At 38.4% G+C, this 27,115-nt stretch overlaps 2 protein-coding genes across 6 annotated transcripts in view; one reads left to right on the forward strand and one right to left on the reverse strand.

Moving 5' to 3' along the window:
• Positions 1–26,064, reverse strand: part of LOC110466697 — a 43,777-nt gene extending 17,713 nt beyond the window's left edge. Inside the window, exons 1-2 of one of the 3 annotated variants that reach the window (XM_021523385.1) lie at positions 25,984–26,064; positions 2,914–5,442 (exon numbers count right to left, since the gene is read on the reverse strand). In XM_021523385.1, coding sequence (XP_021379060.1) covers positions 2,914–4,023 — 1,110 coding nt within the window. In that variant the 5' untranslated portion in view covers positions 4,024–5,442; positions 25,984–26,064. Of the gene's footprint in view, positions 1–2,913; positions 5,443–9,461; positions 9,596–14,209; positions 14,292–25,983 lie in introns of those variants that run through there. The other 2 variants (XM_021523384.1, XM_021523383.1) reach the window with 2 other exon arrangements.
• Positions 1–27,115, forward strand: part of LOC110466698 (trafficking protein particle complex subunit 13-like) — a 169,268-nt gene that overhangs the window by 38,953 nt on the left and 103,200 nt on the right. The gene's annotated exons all lie outside the window — the stretch shown is intronic.

Raw genomic sequence — 27,115 nt, forward strand, 5'->3', positions numbered from 1 at the left:
CAAACTATCATTATGGACCCAAATTCTAATTGTTCCAGACCAGTTTACTTCACTCTAGGGGAAAAGAAAAGTTTATGAAGTCTTGTCTGATGATCCTTCTGACAGATAGATTAATGGACCAAAAAACGAATAACAGAAAACTATTTATCATGTCATTTTTTACTGTCTTGAAAATATTGTTAACATAACATCTCAACTTACGAATATTTTGAAGTTGTAATTAGTGAAGGAATCGTTCAGCATGGATGTCCCTGTCTATTAAGCCTAACACATGTAATTTTGTTACTTTGTTGAAAGTTTAGAAACAGGCCTTAGTGGTAGTAATAAAGGAACTTCACTCAATTTGTGCTAGGTTTCTTTACATGATTGAGGATCGCAAGAGCTGAAAAATGTACTTTCTGTAGGGACAAGAATGTGAAACTATGAACAATATTTCAGAAATATAGGATTTTTTTGTGAGGGTAGTTTTATCACTTACTGCATATAGGTATGGCTTTATTTTCATCTTGTACCCAAAAAGTATCATAAGTTGATAATGTTTTTCAGAAAATAATTACTTTTTGAGATTTTTCCTTTTACATACAGTTTTGTGTCCAGTCTTCTGTTAATAGTGCCACAATTAAACAAGGATAAATAATCCTCTTAACAATAAAATCTTAGAAATGTTTCCCTTCTTAGGAAGGGTGTCTGAGGTCCTTTAATACATAGATAAGTCCATGCCTCCTCACAATAATGTAATATGGTGATAGATAAACCTGTTTAAACTGAATTCTGTATAGTCTGACATCCTGTCTAATTCAAAATAATGTTGTAATCCTTTCTCTTATGATAAGTTTCAAATAAGACCTTTGATAAACATGCTGTGTCACAGGTGCTGTCAGATTGTAATTTGACAGATATGTTGTATCCCACAGTTTGTCCTATTATAGACAGGTTGATCATACCAACAGGTTGTGTCTGACAGGGTGTCAGATTAGACAGGTTAGTCTGACCAATATGTTGTGTCCCACAGGGTGTCAGGTTAGACAGGTAAGTCTGACCAATATGTTGTGTCCCACAGGGTGTCAGATTGACAGGTTAGTCTGACTAATATGTTGTGTTGCACAGGGTATTAGATTAGACAGGTTTATGTGATCATTTTGGTGAGTTCCTTTTTGTGTCAGATTCAACAGGTTGTTTTTACCAAATGCTGTCTCAGATTGTGTCGGATTAGATAGGAAAATCTAACATATTCCGAGTCCAAGAGGGTGTCAGATTGGACAGGATTTACTGTACATACTTCACTACCACAACCTGTTAACACTTGTGTTCAGTACACCATACATTCTAAGAATTTGTCTCTAGCTATTTAATGTCTCATTTGTGGTCAGTGTCTACATAGGTGGCTATTTTTTGTATATTTTTTGTATTGTGTCAATTTATGCAAAACTTTGCGACAATGAAGGACTTTTTGTTAATTTTTCTTTAAGATAGGTTAGTTGTGGATCAGTCCAGTTTCAGCATGGCTATAAGCTAGCGTGTATTGATTATACGATTACGATAAGGGAGAAGGAGTCGTGCTGGGGAGACGTATGGAGGGGAACGTAAAGCAGTGACAACACATTTTTTACAGACATTGCTATTGGATTTTGTTGTGATTTTTCTATTGAATGTTAAACAGATGTATATGTCTTTACGCATGAAAAACAGCGCTTGGGTTCATTCATGTTCCTCCAGAGTTGTTTATCCTCCTAATTTTGGCATTGTGTCATCTTTTCCCCTATTGAAACAATTTGCCGTCAACAGCAGCCATTGTTGATGTATTTCTTCAGCAAATTGACAGTATAGCCGTATTGTAAGTGTGACAGTAACTGTCGCTGTCTGCCATCTTGTTTTGTCATGTCCTTATAAGATTACGCTATATTTTCAGGAAGGCAATACAAATTTTGAAATAAATAATGAATGAGTTTCCTTTAAAACAATGTACCGGGCAGTGTTCTACTAGTGTAGTGCTGATGGCGTATAATGTGGTATCGAAGCTGAAACTGTTACAACATTGTCTAAATTGATGTTAGAACATTTTCTTTTTGAAAATCTATGCAGTACGTGGAATATTAACTGTAAGACGGATTTCTATTGAATTATTTATTGTCAGAATGAAAACGGTAACAGCTGGAACGGCGGAAACAGTACACAACTACCTGTCATGGTAAATTTAAAAGTGACCACTTGATTTGTTATCAGACAATTTGTATTGGCATTGATTGTGTATACATATTGAAAGAAACATTGAATTGTATTGATTTCTGTGTAAATGTCCAAGGAGCTGTGATTTTATGTTGTGTTGACCTTATACTCACAGCTAACACAGACGGTACTCATGTGTTGCTGGTGTACTGTGTGCCCTTGGTACTACTATAATACTCTGGTACTCGCTATACTTGTGTACTATCATAATTTAAAAATTCAGATTAAATGCTTAATTAATATTGTATATATTTAACTATCATCATTGTACTATATTCAGATCCGATACTCAAACTATACAAATATGTATATATTATTTTATCAGATTCAGATCTGGTACTCACTCTATTATTATGCCCCATACTAACGTTACTGACCTTGGTTACACCCTAGATATACCCTTATAGTATATATACTCACCATATACAATCCTTATATCCTCTAATACTAACTAAACAAGACATAGCAGTATTAACTCACTATAATATACTCATGGTATGATACTCAGATTTATATATATAAATGTGGTCATATATGATAGTCTGACTGAAATACGCTGTACTCAAATTCATGTATATTCTTGGTATTCAGATTTACGTATATGGTAGGATATTCAGATTTCTGTGTATATACTACATACATAGTTAATATTTATGTATGGTGACGGGTATTCAGTAAGATACTCACCACTGGCATCAGAAGGAATTGACAACAGAAGCCGATGAGTAGGGACACCGGGTATTTGAGCTGACGTTTTAGACTCTCCGTGTCGGTAACACATCCAATTCCAAAACTGATTAGTATGGCCACCGCAGCGGCTGAACAATCAAAAACAAAGTCGGCTGTTTTTTCCGCCCGTACAGTGGCCATGGCGAGTTTGGCATGGGACAAGGCCTTGTATACCCCCTCCCTGGCTGTCTGCTCACTGTCGAGGTCTAGAAGCGTAACAGACATAGTCACATAGCCTATATGCATTGCCTCTATGGTGAAATTATACTCCTCATTGAGCCGAATATGCATACGAATTTTGTCATGAAGATAATCACTGTTGTCGTAGAAATTGATTCGTTTCTTATTTTTGTCCCATTTGTACAGCTTGGCCACTTTGCCATTGCTGGTTTCTATGACAGCCTGGTACCTGCGTCTTGTTACAGGGGTGCTGCCATGGCCATCAGTGGCAGTGTTCTGGACAGAGGCCGCCTGGTGTGGTGGCAGTGTAGACCCGTTGTTCGTCGTACTGGTATTAGCATTATTATTATCATCATATTGACGTGTCGTCGCACTCCGGCCTGATATTGTAGTACAGTTGAAGATGATGGTCTGATTAGAATTCACTCGCAGTTCATTGATTGATGGTGGGTTAAGGAAGATCTGGAAGGTTTCATTGACAGCAGGAGGGGAGAGGCTGGCCGCCGGAGTTGGGGACACATCGAGGAATGACGGTTGTGACTGGAATGTGTTTGTTGTAGAATTGCTTGGACTCTTCAATGCAGCCGATGCAGGCAGCAAGGTGGAAAACAGAGAAAAGGATGTCTGAGAGGTCATTGTGTTAAGCGACGACACATTGGAAGGGGACACTGACATTTGCTTTGCTGCCTGTATGCTTGACAGATTAGACTGTGATTTTTTGGTCTCTGGGAGGGACTCTTTTTCACCCCCAACCCCACTGTCTCCGACCCCCAGGGGTTTGGGTGTGACCCCAGTGATACTGGGGCTTGCATTGACTAAATTTGGAAGATTAGGGATAATGAGTGCGGTGTGGACTAGCGCTATGATAGTCAGACGTTTAGTCGACATTTCCACACTGATGGCTGACGGTCACAGATTGACTAACGTCTGGTCCTCTGTATCGGTGCTGCTGCGGCTGCTGGGAACCCGCTCCACTAACTCCAATTAGGACTTGTCTACACACCCTGTGTTACTCCCTGTCAACTCACATCAATAATGACCAGTTTTAATCTCTCCCACGGGAGAGCTCCGTACTCAATTCAATACCACCAGTAACAGGGAATTACATGTAGTGGGAAGTCATGTCAGAATCTGTATTATCTCCCTTTAGTGATCGGTGATAAGATCAGTCATTGGCACTACGTATAACTGTCGTATAATAAATAAAATTACACGCGCAGACTTAGGGAATGTCGTAATGTATCCTCTGGTTATCGGTAACAATGTATAATCAATTTATTTATAAGCACTTGTCGGACAGAGGAAGGAATTAACTGGCAGGGTTCCGACACTGTTACACTCAATTATTGACTTGACACAAACTGTTTATCCTCGTAAGTAACTCGTTGGTCGTTAATTCCCAAGATTGCATTAATTTCATTTCTCCACCAGTGGTGGCGTTGTATTGCTTTTGCTATAACAGAGGTATGACCACCATTATCACAAGATATCACAGAAATACAAACAGCATCACATTACTTTTCAACTTTGCATAATTAATCCATGATATCATATACACAATAATTATATATATTGGTTTATATTTTACACAAACACTTGTAAATATTCCTTTTACGAATAGAACTTGGTGGCTACTCCATTCATTTTAATCCACAGAAGAGTCTTGATCATGCACACTCTATTTCCGTCAGAGATATGAAGATTTCTGAATTTTGCCCCAATACATCAAAAGTAATTTCCTTGAAATATGTCGCCCTGTTTTGATTAGTAAATCATTAATTTGCTGTAAGTGCAAACGTTCCAGAGAAAAAAAGTGTTACAATCAGTGGAAGTGATTCTGGCCTACAGCAAATTGAAAATTATTGTCAATTAATTATTAAGAAACACATCCGAGGTACATGCTCCCACCACACTGATATTCCTCGAGAAAGTTGTAGGACTCCTTGTACCTGGTCAAATAACAATGAGGAGAAATGAATGGACTCCTTTTATTAAACAGCTTTTCTATTCCATACATCTCCCCTGGGCTAAAATCTTGCCTCACACCTACCTTTAATCATTTTGTACACATAAAGTTATTCCTTTCCATTATGAGGGCAATTCCTTTTAAATCACACACATTGGATCATTTGTTTGCATTTCTGTTGATGTATAACATTATTTCCGTGTTCGTAGCTGTTTTTGACCTTGTCGGTTCACATGTTGGCGATGTCCTGTGGTCCATTGAGACGTATATGTGTTTGAGTGTTCTTATAACTTCACAGTCTCAAACCCACCTGACGTAAATTCTCCGACTCCGGGCAGGGTCTACAACGAAACAAAGTTACAGTTATAAGGATCTTTGTAGAACTTCTTATCCCACAGTACAACACTAGCTCGACACTTTAAACGGTTTTGCAAGAGATAAATACACTGCTATACATAATTGTTTAAAATGTTGAAGGTGAATTAGCTGCCGATAACCTTCTATCTCATTAATGTTAAATAGGTACCTCTGAGGTTTTGTGTTTGTATTATTGATTCCTGTGTGATCTCAATGGGGAACTTGTCTTCAGGGTTGTATTAGTAACAGCATTGTCTCAGTCTATCAAACACAGGCATACAGCGGTCACTTAAGGAGAAATGCTACCTAGCTTAGACGTTATACCTACAATTTATGTAAGAATTATCTCCCTTTAAACTCTTTATTTAAAGTTATTGAGCAATTGGAAAATGCATTTTAGTTTACTGATTTGATGGTGTATCACATTACATTGAGATGATGGTATATATCGTTTACTGATTTGATGGTGTATCACATTACATTGGGATGATGGTATATATCATTTACTGATTTGATGGTGTATCACATTACATTGAGATGACGGTATATATTGTTTCAATGGACCTTCACATTGTGAAGTTTACACTTTGTCAATGTTGTCATCCAAAAGATATAATTACACAACATTTAAGTGAGTGTCCAATTTCTGGGCCACACACCCTTCAAACTTCTATACAGAAAGGAGAGTGGTCCAAGTCTGACAAACAGTGGAACTCTTCTTTGCGATTATAACTGATGCAGTGATACCCTTTCCCTTAAGTGTTTACTGTGTCTGCTCCACCTTAACTGTTTTATAAACAGTTGTTGTAAAAGATTCCACTTTCTCAACACAGTATGATTTCCTCCAAGTAGGAGGTCCCATTGCCCTACTGTAACCATTATCTATCTAGATGTGGAATTGCTGTGATCCCTGTGATCCAATTCTAACATGAACTTTTATTTATCAATATCATGCTGCCACAAAATACCACTTTTGAATTATCAGATACAGCCAAAATCTACATGAAATCAAACATTTTCCAAGAACACAGTTCATTTTTAGGTATCTTCATTACCAAACACCAGGATTTTCTTCTTTTCAATTATCTTTAGAAAATTAAATTAATTTAATATATATATTTTCTTGCCTGCACTTACAATTTGCAAATTTGTGTTTAAATCCTGGTCTTCTGAATGTCAGACTTTGAGTCATCTTAGTTCTCTAGATAATATATAGGCCATGTATGAAAAATAATCAGTACAGTATATCACACACTTGTTTCCAATATCTATCGGTGACAAACATTCCTACGACCCTGACTCTGTATACCTTCCCTTCTCAGACACTCTGGTGTATGAGGTTGGTAGATGTGGCCTTGATCACAAACACATTATAAAGTCTTCTCCCTGACCTATAAACGGTAGATAGGGGTTGATAGATCCTCCGTCTGGCTGGTACATATACCAATCATTAGCATGATCTGAGAATACATTTTTTTTCTTTCTTATGTTCCAGTGTTTTATCAGGATGTTAGGCATTCCTTTCTGTCTAGTTCCGTAGTCTACTTCACACTACTTCACATTCAAAGGCTACTTATACTACTATACTTCTACAATGTAACTGTACCGACCATGTACCTACAGCTACGTATACCAATAACTCTGTTACAACTCGCCTACACCAACCAATCCGAGTACTTCAGATCTAGCTCCTATGTGGTATTGTCACCTTTCATTCAGATTGCTATTCTTGAATTCTGACCTTATTTGAAATAATCACTTCAAAATGAGTCATACTCAAATCTTCAATAAGATTCATCAGTTTGGAAAATATGTAATATCAAAGTTTTATTTTCTTCACAAACAATACATTCAATACGTACATTGTTTGTTTAGAATGTAAAACTTTTATATTAGACTCATAGGTACTTAATATCTGAAATAAACACTTCTGAAGGAATTGGATCCCACCAGAAATAAACACTTCCGAAGGAATTGGATCCAACTAGAAATAAACACTTCCATGGGTTTCTGACATGAAATTTATGCTTCCGAAAGAATTGGGTCTTGCTTAAAAATAAAATACAGTAAATTTGGCAATCTAAATATAGACCTATATGATAATCTATGTACACATGTATAATGTTTTCGCACTGATTTACTCGACAAGAAATACTGTAATATTTCCACACTGTGATTATTCCCACTCTTACGTTAAACTCTTCCATGGGAATTGGACTTCCAAAAGAATCAGACCTTACCTGAAATTAACATTTCCAATAGAATCGTTCCTTAAACCTGAAATGAACACTTCCAAAAGAAATCGGATCATTCCTGAAACGTTTTCAAAGGAATCGAACCTTACCTGAGCTTCCCCTTAGAAAGCATTAATTCTTACTCAATACATCAGGAATACAATCTCCCATACTACCTTTGTAATGACGTACATGTACATGTCTATAACCATAATACCCACCTTAAATAAACTTCAAAGGCTCCGTCTTTATAACAATAGCGAGCATTAAGCCTCCCCCACACTTAAGTCTCTGTGTACTGATGCTCATTGCTGTACCTGGCAGTTAACAAGGCTACTATACTGCTAACGATGTTACTACACCTTGGCCAGGTATTACAGGTAGATATTGATGCATACCTATACACTGCACCTTAGCATTCAGATACCTTTGAACCTAACAAGCCCAATCCATAAACCTGACAATCATTTGTCTATAAAATCAAATCTTTTGTAACATATCTCAGCATTAATAACAACCTAATCACCTTTTCCCACGAAATGCTAATTGTGACATTGAGATTATATATTTAGACCGTTTCTAATATTTATAGAATGTGGGGCTAATAGTAATGATAAAAGCTACTACATGTATTCCGTGTCTAATTGGCTTTTACATCATCTTACATATGTGAAACTTAGAGAGAAAATTTCATTTTGTAGTCACAGTATACTGTTAGGTGATATTTTAAAGTCTTAAATGAAGCCTGCTCAATTCTATTGTTGTATTCTTGTCTTGTTACAGAATTCATGTGTCATGTGCTTGTCTTAAATAAATCCAACCAGTTCTGTTGAAATTCAACTTGTAAGGTGAAGATTCATGAGAATTTTTTAACCTAACAAATCGTTTAAGCACACATCATCTCTCTAGTTAATAAAATTATCTTCATCATTTGACTAAAGAATGATTATTTTGAATTCTTAAATATAAAAAAAATCTGAGAAAAATAGACGATGATAACTTTTTTGGCATTGGGCAAGTTACAATTAGAAAATGATTTGGACTTCAATTTTAAGCCTACATTTGGTTGTGATCAAGGCCAAACCAAAAAAATGATCGTCACTTTAATTCTCTATTAATAAAATTAGGTCAATTGGAGATTGATTTTAGCTCAACTTCATGCAGAGTGAAAGTGTTGGTCACAATAGAGGCAGGTGTCTGATCAGAACTTTAACCAGACTAATTGAAAATAAAAAAATAAATCCCTTCTTCCCTAAGCTGCCCGTGGTGACAATGATACCACCAACTATGTACTATACCTAAAAAGCCAGTACTGGTTTGAACTACTGCTGTCAGCATGCTTTGATAAGGACAGATGTTTTGGGGAGAATGAAATGTCTTAAAATATTGAACCATAATTTATACTTCTCAAATTGAAAAACAAGATTTTGTTCCTGATGATGACACTGTAACTTTATACCTATATGTTGCTGCTGCTGTACTTTCTAAGAAAAAAGGTTCAGTGTGTTTCAGCTGTCTATAATAGTCCCTTCATGTTAAATAATATTGTCAATATGGTTAGTTTGAATGGTGAGTTTCAGGTAAAACCTCTTCAGGTAAAAACCTCCCAGTACAGAAACTGTTTACCTTAACTTTCCTAGAAAATAACTGTAGCTGTAATACTTCATGTTTAATCATAAAAGCGAAGCATTAAGTACCTTATAGATATCGATCAGGATTCCTGAGTGTAAATTATAGATTAAATGATTAGATGTTTTAGACAGACCTACCTGTGCCAGCGATGCAAATATCACCTGTATATAGTTGTCCAGGTAAATCATTTAGGTCTCCTTTAACGAGATTAAAAGTAAGCCAATCCTGGGCTGCACTAAGACACACCATGGTAAGACTATGGTAGAGACTGCTGGCCAAACCCAAGCTGTAATGGGGAACTCTCTCAGTCAGAGACTAGTACAAGTGGTAAATGTTCTCAAATTTTGTTTGCCAATATTGAATTATCCAACCACCATTCAAATCTCAGTCAACTTAACCTACAATTCAATATATTCTTTATTTATTTTCTTGGATGAAAATCTTCATTTGAGATAAATTTTGTATTAAATTTACTTTATAGGGTGTAAAAATGATAAAAATAGTTATCCAAATTTAAGAATAGCTGTAGTAATTATAAATAACAGGTTAATAGTTTGATGCCAGCAGGAGAGTGTTTTTCTGACCAGGTGTTTAAAATGCAGCACATCTCGAGGTAACACAGGTTGCCTGGACTTGTTCTAAAGGACACCCTTTCCACCAGGGGGCGCTGTTCTGATAACTCTCAGACACACTTCACAAACGACCTCTAACGCGATGATTAGGCACATATGGAACATTAATTACATACTTTTTGAGGGGAGGGAAAAAAACTGTTATAGAAACTGGAATCTTTAGGCTAACAGTATTTGTCAGCAAGATATCATCAAAGCAGAAGTGTGGACAAGGACGGCCAATGTTTATTTTGCCATGTGGCATATAATACTTAGTAGCGGGGTGAATTTACATTTTCTTCATCAGTCACAGACATTGAGGAGAATCTTTTTCATCTCCAGTCACTGAATCCCCCTCACTAACACACGCACCAGTCCTGAGCTTGTCTTTGTGAAAGAAAAGTTAGCTTTATATTTGAATCCCATCACCACACACAGTTCCTAAACTCATCTATGTAAATGACTTGTTAGCTTTATAGTTGAATCTCTTAGCGATTGTACACATAGGTTCTAAGCTTGACTTTGTAAATGATCCCTTCACACCACCTCTCACAGATCCTGAACTTGAATGATTTGATAGCACATACATGATTGGTTAACTTTATATTTTACACTCTTTATCACCACACACTGGCCCTGAGCTTGTCTTTTTACATGATTGGTTAGCTTTATATTTTACACTCTTTATCACCACACACTGGCCCTGAGCTTGACTTTTTACATGATTGGTTAGCTTTATATTTTACACTCTTTATCACCACACACTGGCCCTGAGCTTGACTTTTTACATGATTGGTTAGCTTTATATTTTACACTCTTTATCACCACACACTGGCCCTGAGCTTGTCTATGTAAATGATTGGTTAACTTTATATTTTACACTCTTTATCACCACACACTGGCCCTGAGCTTGTCTTTATACATGATTGGTTAACTTTATATTTAACACTCTTTATCACCACACACTTGCCCTGCGGTTGTCTTTATTCATGATTGGTTAACTTTGTATTTTACACTCTGCATCACCACACACTGGCCCTGCGGTTGTCTATGTAAATGATTGGTTAACTTTATATTGCACACTCTTTATCACCACACTCTGGCCCTGCGGTTGTCTATGTAAATGATTGGTTAACTTTACATTTTACGCTCTTTATCACCACACACTTGCCCTGCGGTTGTCTCTATTCATGATTGGTTAACTTTGTATTTTACACTCTGCACCACCTCGCACTGGCCCTGCGGTTGTCTATGTAAATGATCGGTTAACTTTATATTTTACACTCCTTATCACCACACACTGGCCCTGCGGTTGTCTATGTAAATGATCGGTTAACTTTATATTTTACTCTCTTTATCACCACACACTGGCCATGAGCTTGTCTTTATTCATGATTGGTTAACTTTATATTGCACACTCTTTATCACCACACACTGGGCATGAGCTTGTCTTTATACATGCTTGGTCAACTTTATATTTTACACTCTTTATCACCACACACTGGCCCTGCGGTTGTCTATGTAAATGATTGGTTAACTTTATATTTTACACTCTTTATCACCACACACTGGCCCTGAGCTTGTCTTTGTTAATGATTGGTTATCTTGAATGTGCTACATATTTTGATAAACTGCATAAAACTACACTAACTTTAGGCTATTTTTAATCAAAAAATTGAATATTGTTAATGATACTTGTAATAAAAATAGTATCTATTTTCTCCTTTATCATTTATCAAAAACGCAAATATCTCTCCCTAAATTGAGAAAATAAATTGACAGAAATATCAATAAATCGATGTTGTATGACTAATGTAAATGACAAAGAACTGTCTGGGTGGTCTGGTGGTGCAGTGGATAGCGCACTTGCCTTTCACCAAGGCGGCCGGGGTTGGATTCCCTGATCCGACGTGAAAAGGTTTATGCATGGTCACCTGCCCGACCATGTGGGTTTTCTCTAGGTGCTCTGGTTTCCTCCCATACTACGGTAAGACCCTGTGCGCTAAAAACTGGGCCAACAAGAGTGTTTAATATCAGTTGAAATAACTTCTTTCATAATTGATGTAAAATAAATAAATTTTATATAGAGAACTGTCTTGTAGTTTCAGCCTGGAGTTTGTCCTATTTTTCCTAGATCTGTGACAGAATACATGCAGTTTTTACTGTTTAAGTAAGAAAGTTTGTCATCAATTTAAAAAGTCAGAAGAAATAGAAAAACAGTTATTAGTTTGCCCATTCCAATTTATGGAAAATGCTTTGTGCGATTATAAGCATTAAAGAGTACTGTTCTCTCATTCCAACTACTAGAATAAGCTCAGAAACCATGAAAATGTGTTCGGACTGGCTACCATTTCGAAAATATCAACTTTTCCCCTGAGCTCATGGATATACAACACATTGTGGCATTGGAATTTTCCCCTGAGCTCATGGATATACAACACATTGTGGCATTGGACTTTTCCCCTGAGCTTATGGATATACAACACATTGTGGCATTGGACTTTTCCCCTGAGCTCCGGGATATACAACACATTGTGGCATTGGACTTTTGCCCTGAGCTCAGGGATATACAACACATTGTGGCATCGGACTTTTCCCCAGAGCTCAGGGATATACAACACATTGTGGCATTGGACTTTTGCCCTGAGCTCAGGGATATACAACACATTGTGGCATCGGACTTTTCCCCTGAGCTCAGGGATATACAACACATTATGGCATTGGACTTTTCCCCTGGGCTCAGGGATATACAACACATTGTGGCATTGGACTTTTGCCCTGAGCTCAGGGATATACAACACATTGTGGCATCGGACTTTTCCCCTGAGCTCGGGGATATACAACACATTGTGGCATTGGACTTTTGCCCTGAGCTCAGGGATATACAACACATTGTGGCATTGGACTTCTCCCCTGAGCTCAGGGATATACAACACATTGTGGCATTGGACTTCTCCCCTGAGCTCAGGGATATACAACACATTGTGACATTGGACTTTTCCCCTGAGCTCAGGGATATACAACATATTGTGGCATTGGACTTTTCCCCTGAGCTCAGGGATATACAACATATTGTGGCATTGGACTTTTCCCCTGAGCTCAGGGATATACAATACATTGTGGCATCGGACTTTTCCCCTGAGCTCAGGGATATACAACACATTGTGGCATCGGACTTTTCCCCAGAGCTCAGGGATATACAACACATTGTGGCATTGGACTTTTCCAATTGGAGCTGTCACATCATTAGTGACCAATTGTGATGTCACGTCACATGAAACGGGGTGTAGGATAGAAATTTCTTACACCCCTTTCTTACCCTGGACAGCTCTATCATACACGCACGGAAATGAGAGAAAACAATCTATACATTTCTGTACGGGTTACGGACGCTGGAAGAGGCAGACCAAGGAAACAATTCTATTTGTTATTTATCAATATTTGTTGACTAGAAACCTTTAGAAACCTGGGATGTTTTGTATTGATATTATTTGTTTTATTTTTGTTGTTTGATAATGCTCCTTTTAATTAACTGCTTTTATCTTGCTCAGGCACAGGAAAAACAAAACTGTGGAAAAGCTCTTATATCAAAACATAGCAGCAGGGTCTATATGGATAATCATGGAAGTGTTTGGTGTATCTTGTGGCTTGACAGATCTGCCTCCTAACCATTGCAAAGGGAATAATTGTATGAAAATTAAAGAAGAATATACCACAGTTTGTTAGTATTGGAATTGGATCGTTATCAACTGTTTCAGCACTCCATACTAAACACTTTCATGAATATTGGATCAGCTCCATTTCAAAATGAATTTAAACCATTACACTGGAAATAAATTACTATTTTTGCAATCCTAATTCTATACAGTCTATTTATTTTTCAATTAATATATAATCCTCCTGTCATATTTCATGCAAAAAAGTTGCCCCATTCAAACAGGGAATCAAATAAAACTCCTGTGTACTGTTGTAATATTTAGGTCATTTATGCCACATTGTCAGTGTTAATTTTCCTCGGTAGCTGAATTTCATTGCAAAAATACCATTAGTGTTCCAAGACCTTCATTAGTGAGTCTCTTTAATAAGGCTATGTAACCATGCACGCCCGAAGGGATCTAGCTGTCACAGGTTTTTGTCGGCCGATTAATGCATAACTGGTGTACAAACAGCGTTGGATGAATGGTGGATAGTGTCACCTCTACGATCAAACAATTAAGGACAACTCTAGGGATGTTTTATGAATACTATGGTGTGAATCAATACCTATAACTCACACGTTTGGCGTACGCCTGTTCAGATCATAACATCAAATCACAGCTCTAACGATCTCCTGATCTCTTAGGACATGGCTGCACATCTATCCTTGTGGTTTATAGAAATGCTGATCAGACCTGTATTTTTGCTTTGCTTTCGTTAACTTGTACAGGTGTTTTATCATTCTGATGATCAGGTGATAAAAACTTCCTTGATTAGCGTGGAATAATTTAGATGGTTGTAACAGAGAACGACTACAATACACTTGATGTGTAAGATAATTATGGTGTCAGGAAACTTATCAACATACCGTGTAGTTTTTCCTTTTCTTAGTGTCTGATTTAAGGATGTATGCTACCTAATCTGTTTATATTAGAGTATCTCCCTTCTGTATGCATTCTTGTGTACTTTCAGATTTTTGTTCTATTAATTGACCAAAAACAATATACCATTGGGACATATATATATATATATTATCTTCTCCAGAGTGATGTTATCATTTTTCACCTTATATAAACATAAAAGTCACAATTTCAACATCTTACAAATTAAGCAAAAGTTAGATGAAATTTTAGATGTGAAGTAAAATCTTACTAAAAGTATATAATGTGCTTTTTTAAAGTAATATTTCTGTGCTGAACTGTATAAATTAATTGACTTCAATAAACCCCTAAAAAAGAATTCAACAAATTAGAAAAGGAAAGAATTAGTTCAAGAGATGTGTTTTGTCTGTATCTCAGGGTTATCAAAATGATTTTGTGTTGGGAGGGTCAGGCATCAAATCATCTTGATTCAAATCCAGTTACCACCTGTATCCTTAACCATACAACAAATAAACCCTTTAGTTCCTTCATTTCAAAATGTGCATTCTTCATAGTGACTTTATAGTCTATAAACTTATTGCCTTCTAACGAGGTTGTCTTCTGCATGGGTCACCAGATCCTAGAGACTGATAATAATAATTCTAATGGCAGACCGTACCATCTTCAATGGCGCAGTATATGTCAACCAAATTGATTGATCTTGCTGTGATATGGTTACAATGTATAAATTGTTGAAGTTTGAGGACAGCATCCTGTTAAGTAGTATCAGTTTTCAGAAGAAAGACACATGTCAGTTGTCTTATGTAGGTAAATGAATACAAATTTTTCTAAGCAAACTAAATACAGGTACGGATCTGTGAAATACGTGAGAATTTTCTATCTTGTCTGTCACTTCGCCAGTATACAGTAACAAGCTGTCTTCCCCTTGTGGATTCTTTGTATCAAGGGAGACAAATGAATGGGTTTGTTATGGATATGAAGGCTAAAACTTGTTGCCTGTCACCAACACAATCTCTCATTCCTCTCAATAAATGGACCTGCATGTTTGTAATGGGTAAGATGACAAGAGAAGGTTATTATTTAGGGGTATCTAGGGATCAGAAAAATGGGAATTTTATTGGCAACTGCTGAAAAATTCTTCTTTATTGATCAGAAGGATAGCAGTAAAATCTCGAATCCATTTTAATTATACAATATTTTTTATATAAATACTAATGAGTTAAGATAATTAATTAGTAATATGTGACAAATTGTATTTCACCATTCAGATATATTTGTGTGAAGGAGACCTCCTGACCCTAACATGGCTGTTGTGGGTCACAGTTTGGTATATAGAGTCTAACATGGCTGTTGTGGGTCACAGTTTGGTATATAGAGTCTAACATCGCTTTTGTGGGTCACAGTTTGGTATATAGAGTCTAACATCGCTGTTGTGGGTCACAGTTTCAAGGGCGGATCTAGGCCCGGCGCGCCGGGCGCGCACCCCCCCCGTTTGGAAAATCCAACTTTATATATTATATATATATATAAATAAATAGCGCTAATAAATGGCAAGAATAATTTGTATGAGAAAAATATTGATAATATAATTTAGATTAAATATCTCAGTAAAGAACCCGAGTCGAGACTGATTTTGCTGATTGACTGTACTGTACCCTAAAACAATCCAGTATGGGTTACCGTTACTTATAGTCAGTTTACTATGTTTTCTGAAATTCCGAATTTATAAACTGGCATTGAGAACGGAATTATAATAGAAATTTTGCATCCAGGGGGCAGGGGGTCTTCATCTTCCATCACCCGCCCCCTTCATCCCACGTCCCGTCCCCTTTCTCTCCCCTTTCCATCTATAACCTCCCGCCCCATCGGGTATAACAAACAATGCCGGAGTAGCCGGAGTATATCAATTGCATGCTAATTGGTGTCCATATGATCCTCCGTGGTAGGTATCGTTATGACCTGTCGTGTTTAAGTTCTGATCACGATCAGTGTCTATGATGGTTCTGTGATATATTCACTTCTTATTACATGGACGACAACTAATTTGTGATATTTTCTGGATTCATACATGCTAAATCTTTGACTTGAGGAAAAAACGGACAGGGGGTCATTATTTCCCGGTTCCCGCCCCCTAACTCATGGTTCCCGCCCCTAAGTCCCGGTTCCCGCCCCAACTCCCGGAAACCTCCTTCCCTAGCCCCCGGTCTCCCGCCCCCTATCCGCTTCCCTCCTTGAACTCGATGGTCAGGTGGTTGCGCCCCTCCCTTTCCGCACCTCACCTACTCCATAATCAGGTGCGCACCCCTTCCCCACCATGATTGAGTGACTCACCCATCCGGTGCCTGTGGGTAACTCAGGATGGGGAAGGAGGGGCGCGTGACCCTTCCCCCGTAGCACCCCACCCCACCCCGTCACCCAACTGGCGCCGTACCTATGCAATATTTGCGCTCATGAGTGGGTTTGGGTGCATATGGACTTTGTATGGTTATATTATTGATTGTATCAAAAGTAGGGTGATCATATTAATAGTATATGCTGTACTCTTGTGTTACTGTATATATGTTATGTTGTATTTTGAACCGATGAACCGTAAGCCTCAAGTTAAGTTTAAAAGTACTTGAACTTGAAGACAACTGCTTTAATTTTGAGACTCTCCTTAATGTTGATTTGCATTTCTCAAACCTCTGTTGAAATTATGGTATTATCACACTTATTTTTGTACGAATTTCCACTTCAGTATAATAATGTACCAGTTTCATAAGGATTAAAAAAACAACGAAATCGAGTTTCTTTTGATGTCTCGTTTTTCAACGGCTTCCAAAGTCGTGAAATGCTTTCAAAAACGAAAACTGTTCAGCCAACAGTTTTTTGTAATAACCAATAGATATAGCGATTTTCAATAACGAAAATTAATCCATTTTTTTTTAGAGGTAAATTAAAGTAGATTAGAAGTGCATTCAGCCATAACATACAAAGGAATTACGCAACTGTGTGGTAGTCATGAATGTACGGAAGTGTGCTAAGATGCTTAAAAAACATCACATCAAAACAAAAAACAAAAGAGACTTTTACAGGGTAATATACACCAATCTGAGGCCAGATAATTTGTTGATTTTATGATGGAAAAGTGCTGAAATGCAACCTCCGGCCATCTACATATTCAAAAAAATCAGGGGGAGACCCCCCGTACCCCCCTTACGAGAGGGGGCCATCCATGACCCCCTCTCGTGCTCTCCCCCCCAGCTCCGGCCTATACGGTCCTCGTTGGGCCGCCTGCGGCGGTGCACCTCGCTGCGCTCGGCAAACACATTTACCGGGAACGCGCCCCCCCGTTCAAAAAATCCTGTATCCGCCCCTGAGTTTGGTATATAGAGTCTTAACATTGCTGTTGTTGGTCACAGTTTGGTATATAGAGTCTAACATCGCTGTTGTGGGTCACAGTTTGGTATATAGAGTCTAACATCGCTGTTGTTGGTCATAGTTTGGTATATAGAGTCTAACATCGCTGTTGTGGGTCATAGTTTGGTATTGAAAAAAAATCAAATTTGAGTTATTACCATTTTGAAACAGGATTGCACACCAGATAGTTTACTTCTGAAATAGTAATTTTTATGAATTCGGCAAAGAGGAATCATAAGTTATTTTGTAGATTTCAGATGTCAGAAATCTTGGTTAATGTGATTTTACAGAATTTGATACCAGAGTTATATGTGTCATTAACTTTAATGATACACGTTTCAACGTCAAATTTGAATTGGTGATATCTTCTTGGCTATTGAATGTGGAAATAAAATGTGCATGCTCTTGGATTCACAATGATCGGTTTCCGATAACATATGCAAAAACACTTGTATTTCTGCAATATTTATTTTTTGAAAAATTTAGCTTATTTAATGAAGCTTGATAAAACTTTTCCGGTGAATTAAGTTTCAGATGCAATTTACTAGCATTAGGAACTTGAAAAATTAATGATGGATATGTGACAAGGGGTCTCCGTGCAACTTTCTGCTTCAATAATTTTGTTAATTGGCAGATCGATGATCAATCTCAGCATGGTAGCATCAAAATTTGATCCATCACAAAAAGAAAAAATAGTTAAAAATCGTTTTACAAAATATTTTTGTCAGCCCAATTTTCTACTACATGATTTTTTATTTCGAGGAAGTTTATTTCCTAAGCATCATCCTACTGGCTCATGATCATATAAACATGTAATAATTCTAAGTTAGTATAGTAAATCCTATTTAAAAGTAAAAACAATGTCAGCAAATAAAGAAAGTAAATGCATTTGAGCTTTTAATTTAAAAATAACAATTCACATAGGCACTGAACTGCTTTTAGTTAGCAAACGTAGGCCATCCATAGTCAATAGGAATGGCAACTGGAAGGTGACAAATTCCACAATGAATTTATAATGCTGCAGTTGGCATTTATGTTGAATATGAATGCCAAGCAAAAGTTGTGCATTATAGAACAGTGATATTCATGATTTGATCAGTGGTATCCAACATAACATTTGTAATGTCATAATAATGATGAAATCAACACGTATGTCTTGGCATTCATAGGCAGTGGGAATGCCATCTAATTTTGGTAATGTAAAGTGGCATTAGTGAAGAGTTGTGAATAAGAACTGATTAAACAATAACTTTGCATCATCACCTTAATTGTCCTTTTTTTTATGATTTTGTAAATTTCAAAACAAGATTGCTGTAATATTTAAGTTAAAATCAATTTAATCAAGTAGGTTTTTTTAGATGCTGTCTGCTTTGGTCAAAAACTTGCTCAGCCTTTAATTCTGATAGAATTATCTGATATTTTGTAACTTGACAAGAATTTGGACTTGGTCTGGTCATGTCTGGTAACTGAGTTCTCTCATGTAATTAATTAGACACAATAATGGTAGATAATGAAATTGTCTCCCCTTATCAGTGTTATTCCTCTGTAATGTAGCAATACTTCATTGTGTACAAATGGTATTTATTGTACAAACCATGTAACTGTATGAGAATGATAGATACAGTAGTCCAAAAAACTATTAAGACAAATTGTATCATTATGAAGAATTTTATGATGAGTGTTTAGACAGTTAGACAAGGTTGGGTGTTCCTCCTAACATTTCTGGTATGTTTCAATGACTAATAAAGTTATAGAACTACATGCTTGGGTCTTACATTTTAGTGCCAAACATATTTAAAATTCAGAAATATTTTGCGAAATTCCAAATAACTGATGGTTTGTGGGCAAGGCTTCAAGGAGTTTGTATTACCCGTATTTTTGTACGAGGCGGAATGTTTGCATCGGTATATGGAGATACTGCCGAACTGTCGCCTGAAACGCCCCAAACTTCTGAAGCGGAGTGACACTAAATGCCGTAAATCAGTTTCCTTTAGTTTTAGATGAATACTCATTAAGCGTGTTGGCGTGGTTTGGTATGGTTGTGACTGGCATTGACTAAGATTATGCTGGTTCTATGGTAGATCTTGCCAGGGCCTGATGCCCTCTGTTTGTCTGTTATACTGGCAGTTCTCGTCAGCTTGATACAAGTATTTCCTACAAAGGGTCGTGTTCATCTCAGACCTGTATCTTAGGGCCATAATTGTTTATCAGTACAGTGGTACATTCTCCTACAAATGTACAGGTGTGTGAATTAAACTCTGTAAGACACATGGTCTGTAGGGATTTATAATCTTAGGTGTATAATAATAATGATAATAATAATACGAGGTTCTTATATAGGGCTTTATCGCAACCTTGTTCGTAAGTCGTCTCAAAGGGGTTCACAAATTATTATCTGTGAATATAGGGCCTTTGCAATCAGCCAATATCTCTCTCAACTCCATAGGGAGCATACTGCTGATGCTGCTATTTCGGGCGCTCACAGCTCGCATTCAACAATTCTAGCACTGCCCAACCACATACTCATTTACAGCTGAGTAGACTGGAACAAGCGAAGTAAAATATTATCTTGCTCAAAGATAAAGCAAAGTATCATGCCGTGAAGGGATATCTGTTACATTGAATACTGGTGGTGAAGGGAAATCTGTTACAGTGAATACTGGGGGTGAAGGGATATCTGTTACATTGAATACTGGTGGTGAAGGGAAATCTGTTACATTGAATACTGGTGGTGAAGGGAAATCTGTTACAGTGAATACTGGTGGTGAAGGGATATCTGTTACTTTGAATACTGGTGGTGAAGGGATATCTGTTACATTGAATACTGGTGGTGAAGGGACATCTGTTACATTGAATACTGGTGGTGAAGGGAAATCTGTTACAGTGAATACTGGTGGTGAAGGGAAATATGTTACAGTGAATACTGGGGGTAAAGGGAAATCTGTTACAGTGAATACTGGGAGTTAAGGGATATCTGTTACATTGAATACTAGTGGTGAAGGGATACCTGCAACATTGAATACTGGTGGTGAAGGGAAATCTGTTACAGTGAATACTAGGAGTTAAGGGATATCTGTTACATTGAATACTAGTGGTGAATGGATACCTGCAACATTGAATACTGGTGGTGAAGTGAAATCTGTTACAGTGAATACTGGGGGGGAAGGGAAATCTGTTACATTGAATACTGGTGGTAAAGGGACATATGTTACATTGAATACTGGTGGTGAAGGGAGATCTGTTACAGTGAATACTGGGGGTGAAGGGACATCTGTTACTTTGAATACTGGTGGTGAAGGGATAACTGTTACATTGAATACTGGTGGTGAAGGGATATCTGCAACATTGAATACTGGTGGTGAAGGGATATCTGTTACATTGAATACTAGTGGTGAAGGGATACCTGTAACATTGAATACTGGTGGTGAAGGGAAATCTGTTACATTGAATACTGGTGGTGAAGGGATATCTGTTACATTGAATACTGGTGGTGAAGGGAAATCTGTTACATTGAATACTGGAGGTGAAGGGATATCTGTTACATTGAATACTGGGGGTGAAGGGATATCTGGTACTTTGAATACTGGTGGTGAAGGGAAATCTGTTACATTGAATACTGGAGGTGAAGGGATATCTGTTACATTGAATACTGGGGGGGAAGGGATATCTGTTACTTTGAATACTGGTGGTGAAGGGATATCTGCAACATTGAATACTGGGGGTGAAGGGATATCTGTTACATTGAATACTGGTGGTGAAGGGATATCTGTTACATTGAATACTGGTGGTGAAGGGAAATCTGTTACAGTGAATACTGGGAGTTAAGGGATATCTGTTACAGTGAATACTGGTGGTGAAGGGACATCTGTTACATTGAATACTGGTGGTAAAGGGACATCTGTTACATTGAATACTGGTGGTGAAGGGATATCTGTTACAGTGAATACTGGTGTTGAATGGTCTGTAACACTGAATGCTGGTAGTGAATGGATATTGAATACATTGAATACTGGTGTTTAAGTGGCTTATTTTACAAGTTTGGATTAGATATCTCTTTCATTGAACCCTGAAAGTGTTTTCAGGTTTTATAGATAAGAGGAAAGTAGTTCCTTTCTCAAGGCTTTCTGCTCTAAAGATGCCAAAAATCAATTTCATAATCAGAAAATGAAAAAGAAAAAATTGAAGCGGGACTTAATACCAGGACTGAATGAATGGGAGAAGATAAACCCTTTATTTGGCACAGTAGCATTAAGTGGATCACAAATCAATACAACTCTAAAAGATTGCTCATTTCTTTGTAATTAAGAAATTGCTAAATTTGCATGTAAATTATTCAAAGCTTGGAAAATTCTAATTAATTGTTATAATCTTTACCAATGTCAACCAGTTAGGTACTGAAAGTTGTGAGTTGTTTCGTTTAGAACTACTGCGTTCACTGCGAGTATGGTTTATCTTGTTTGCCAAATCAATAAGAAAATATTATTTTCAGGAAATACTGTTCGGGCTTAGCCTCAGCCAATCAATAGATGGTCTAATGTGCTTAATTTGATCTACCACTTGAGTAAATTAAATCTGGAAAAATCATTAATATGCATGTATCAATGAAAATATGATCATGACAACAGTGTGGTACAGTCATTTCATGACGGTTGCGAATGTGACTTCCTTTACAGATGTCGAGGGAGAATTGTGTTACCTAGGTATATATGATGAGGAATTATCAAGTTTAGATCAGATTTCGGCTCGGTCTGATGATACATACTAATATCAATATATACATGTCATCGCTTTTATTGAAAATTGAGATTTCACTAATTCATGCATGAAATGACGATCTAAATGTTTTAATATCCACAGAGTTGCTTTTGGGTTAGGTGAGTCGCATGTTTTGATTGATTGTATAATGTTCTTTACGCAATAAAAACATGTACTTCCGTTAAATGATATGCTCTGATTGATTTCACTAAATTGCATTATGTCAAAATTGTGATATACATGGGTGAAGGGATGGGAGGAGGGGGAAGGACTAGGGATGGAGAGAGGATGGGTACAGGGAGGCATGGGATGTGGGGGGAAGGACTAGGGATGGAGAGAGGATGGGTACAGGGAGGCATGGGATGTGGGGGGAAGGACTAGGGATGGAGAGAGGATGGGTACAGGGAGGCATGGGATGTGGGGGGAAGGACTAGGGATGGAGAGAGGATGGGTACAGGGAGGCATGGGATGTGGGGGGAAGGACTAGGGATGGAGAGAGGATGGGTACAGGGAGGCATGGGATGTGGGGGGAAGGACTAGGGATGGAGAGAGGATGGGTACAGGGAGGCATGGGATGTGGGGGGAAGGACTAGGGATGGAGAGAGGATGGGTACAGGGAGGCATGGGATGTGGGGGGAAGGACTAGGGATGGAGAGAGGATGGGTACAGGGAGGCATGGGATGTGGGGGGAAGGACTAGGGATGGAGAGAGGATGGGTACAGGGAGGCATGGGATGTGGGGGGAAGGACTAGGGATGGAGAGAGGATGGGTACAGGGAGGCATGGGATGTGGGGGGAAGGACTAGGGATGGAGAGAGGATGGGTACAGGGAGGCATGGGATGTGGGGGGAAGGACTAGGGATGGAGAGAGGATGGGTACAGGGAGGCATGGGATGTGGGGGGAAGGACTAGGGATGGAGAGAGGATGGGTACAGGGAGGCATGGGATGTGGGGGGAAGGACTAGGGATGGAGAGAGGATGGGTACAGGGAGGCATGGGATGTGGGGGGAAGGACTAGGGATGGAGAGAGGATGGGTACAGGGAGGCATGGGATGTGGGGGGAAGGACTAGGGATGGAGAGAGGATGGGTACAGGGAGGCATGGGATGTGGGGGGAAGGACTAGGGATGGAGAGAGGATGGGTACAGGGAGGCATGGGATGTGGGGGGAAGGACTAGGGATGGAGAGAGGATGGGTACAGGGAGGCATGGGATGTGGGGGGAAGGACTAGGGATGGAGAGAGGATGGGTACAGGGAGGCATGGGATGTGGGGGGAAGGACTAGGGATGGAGAGAGGATGGGTACAGGGAGGCATGGGATGTGGGGGGAAGGACTAGGGATGGAGAGAGGATGGGTACAGGGAGGCATGGGATGTGGGGGGAAGGACTAGGGATGGAGAGAGGATGGGTACAGGGAGGCATGGGATGTGGGGGGAAGGACTAGGGATGGAGAGAGGATGGGTACAGGGAGGCATGGGATGTGGGGGGAAGGACTAGGGATGGAGAGAGGATGGGTACAGGGAGGCATGGGATGTGGGGGGAAGGACTAGGGATGGAGAGAGGATGGGTACAGGGAGGCATGGGATGTGGGGGGAAGGACTAGGGATGGAGAGAGGATGGGTACAGGGATGCATGGGATGTCGGGGGAAGGACTAGGGATGGAGAGAGGATGGGTACAGGGAGGCATAGGATGTGGGGGTGGAGATACAATAACTGTTAAACTGGAAATGTTCGTGGTGTGGAAATGCTTGTCTTTTCTTGTTGAGCAAATAAGCGCAAAAATATCCAGATGTGAATATTTATTTATGCATTATATAGGATATATACATTTCAGAAGCATTGCCAACAGAAAGATTTAAAAACCGCGATCAATTTAAAAACTCACATCACGAACGTTTCCACATGAAAAAATTACTAGTTTTAAGTATTTGAAATAAAATGAAACTAAAATCAGCTTCAATGTTAGTCTGAAGCTGAGTGTTTTGTAGCAAAATGTGTCCAAAAGATTCCTAGACCTAATACAATGTTATCTAAAACAGGAAAATGTAATTACTTCTTCTGCAAGTCACTGGTCAGGTGGCATTAATGTAATGAATTGAAAATCTCTGATGTGTACCAGTTGTCAGACTATCCTAATTAGGTATAGAAAAACAAATTATCAAAATCTGAGTGCCTTGTCATTTAGAACAAATTACTAAATTCTCTAATCAGTGATACATTTTAACCAATTATATGAAATAAAATTGATAATCTGTGTATTTTTTGTTGCATATTTAATACCCAAAGTTAAAGTTAAACATTAACCAAATTGTATGTGGGTGATTGATTGTACCGTATCTTTTTAATACTTCTGTATAAAGCCATTTTTTCCGTAATAGTTCATTAGTTACTTTCAAATATAAATGTATCTGTGTCTATATTGATATATGTTCAGGACCAACAGATAGAACATTAGGATTCCTTTGAGAAAAGGTGTCTTCCCTTGTATCTGTTGTGCACTGGTAGGTAGGAAGCTTTATGCCGTACCATAGTGTTAGTGCTGGTACACAAGGTCAGTATATTTTACAATCCAGCATCCAGGATAGTGATATTTTGTTTAAGAAGAGATGTGTTCTCAAAAGTACGACTATGATGATACATTTTTAGCCAAAGTTTGACGACGACTCCTGGTTAAGGACCATTGTAAATGGTATGTGCCACCATTACATGGCTGTGTATGTGCATGTTACTTGCATTACCAGGCAAACTGGAGGTGACCACCTCGACTGCAGGAGCAGCAGTCGGTCAAGCATTAAAGTACATATATCTAATAGTGTGTGTATAAATATTAAGTGTTAAAAACAAGTTTGGCTAAAGTAAATACAGCCAGTCACTGTGTTTGTATTCGTAAACACTGCCGATGATGTCACATTAAATGTTTTAGCAACTTGCCACATCAAAAGTAAGTCTGAAAGTTCAGTAAACTGTACTTGGTACAAAAATGGGCTAGAGTATATCATCTTATATTGGACAAGACTACTCAAATATATACCTTTTCTTTTTAACATATATCAAAGCCTTTTCACTTACATACATTTGTGCTACCTGGTACTGTATACCAGTGATGAAATAAAATCAAAGAGGTTTAAGAATTGCTGCTTATATGTTAGGAAAACTTTTTCAGGAAAATTCACCTTAAAAAACATGACAGATTGGCAGAATAAACTTTGTTAAGAGTTTTATCTAACTGACGAAACGTTTACTTTTTCTCATGCAACATCTCACTTTAGCAGATATGTGTTAAAAACACCTGATAGACTGTCGTTAGAATTCAGACCTACCTGTAAGACGCTGGTCATTCCCTGTGGAGAACATCTTACAAGACGATTTAACCCGGTCACTGTGCTGTCATCACTACTCAGCACATGTGTTTAGTGGAAGTATTGATGTGGCCTATAGCCTGTGATTAAATGTGCCCTCTAATTGTATGAGTAATCAATAGCTCGTCCCATCCCTCAGACTGCAGGTAGACACAGCGACTGGGGCGGGCTCGGGAGACACCCTTCTGCTGCCACGGTGACAGGGACACTCACATGGACCATGGTGACGATTTACAGTGGTGTTTGAGACCTTCTGGTTATCCCCCCATCAAACCAACCATCAGTGATGTGTGCAGTTTGGCACCATGAGCGTATCACACACTAGTGCTTGATGTGTCATTCGGGGCCAAGTGGAGTAACGGTTAGTGGGTCGACAAGCCAGAGTTCTGAAACACTCTAGCGCCAATTAGAGTAACAGGAACAATGATTGGCAGGGGGTTACTCACTCACTGTAACTTAGGGACTATGTACTAAAAGGCTCTGTGACTTGTACTCGATAAAACACAGGTGATTGAGGGGGAGAAAGCCAGAGAATGCCTGTCACATGAGGTTAAGCCTCAATACTTGGAGAACATATAGAATCTCCTTCTGTCATATCTATATTATCCCTTGTCAGTCAGGGTATAAGCCACAGTTTATGTTATAAGAATTCATCAGCTTATTATCCAGACCTACTGCTATGTGTGATGTAATATTAGGTTCTTCTGTGTCGTACTGCAAAGAAATGAGGTTTGATTGATGAATAGTTCATTAAATATCAGGACTTTAGTATGATAAATGGTTTATTATAAAAGACAACAGCTTTGGTTTCTGTGTCAAAAGCAACACATTTTAAATGGTTACAGACTACAATGATTGTGATCATTGATGAAGATTGAGATGGAATCTCCTCCTTTTGTATCTAAAGATGTCGTTCAAAGGCAGCCATGTTTGTTTGATCACAAAAACCTTGGATTGCTGGACCATGAGGCTTTTAGCATTTGGTGAACATAAACAAAGGCCAGGCATTGGTGAACCATGAGGTATAAAGAACATTTGACAAGCACGGACAAAGGCCAGAGATAGGCAGACTGAGGTCTAGAAAATGTTTGAC

This window comes from Mizuhopecten yessoensis, unplaced genomic scaffold (genome assembly GCF_002113885.1).
Source record: "Mizuhopecten yessoensis strain PY_sf001 unplaced genomic scaffold, ASM211388v2 scaffold11141, whole genome shotgun sequence".
NCBI classification, from domain to species: Eukaryota; Metazoa; Mollusca; class Bivalvia; order Pectinida; family Pectinidae; genus Mizuhopecten; species Mizuhopecten yessoensis.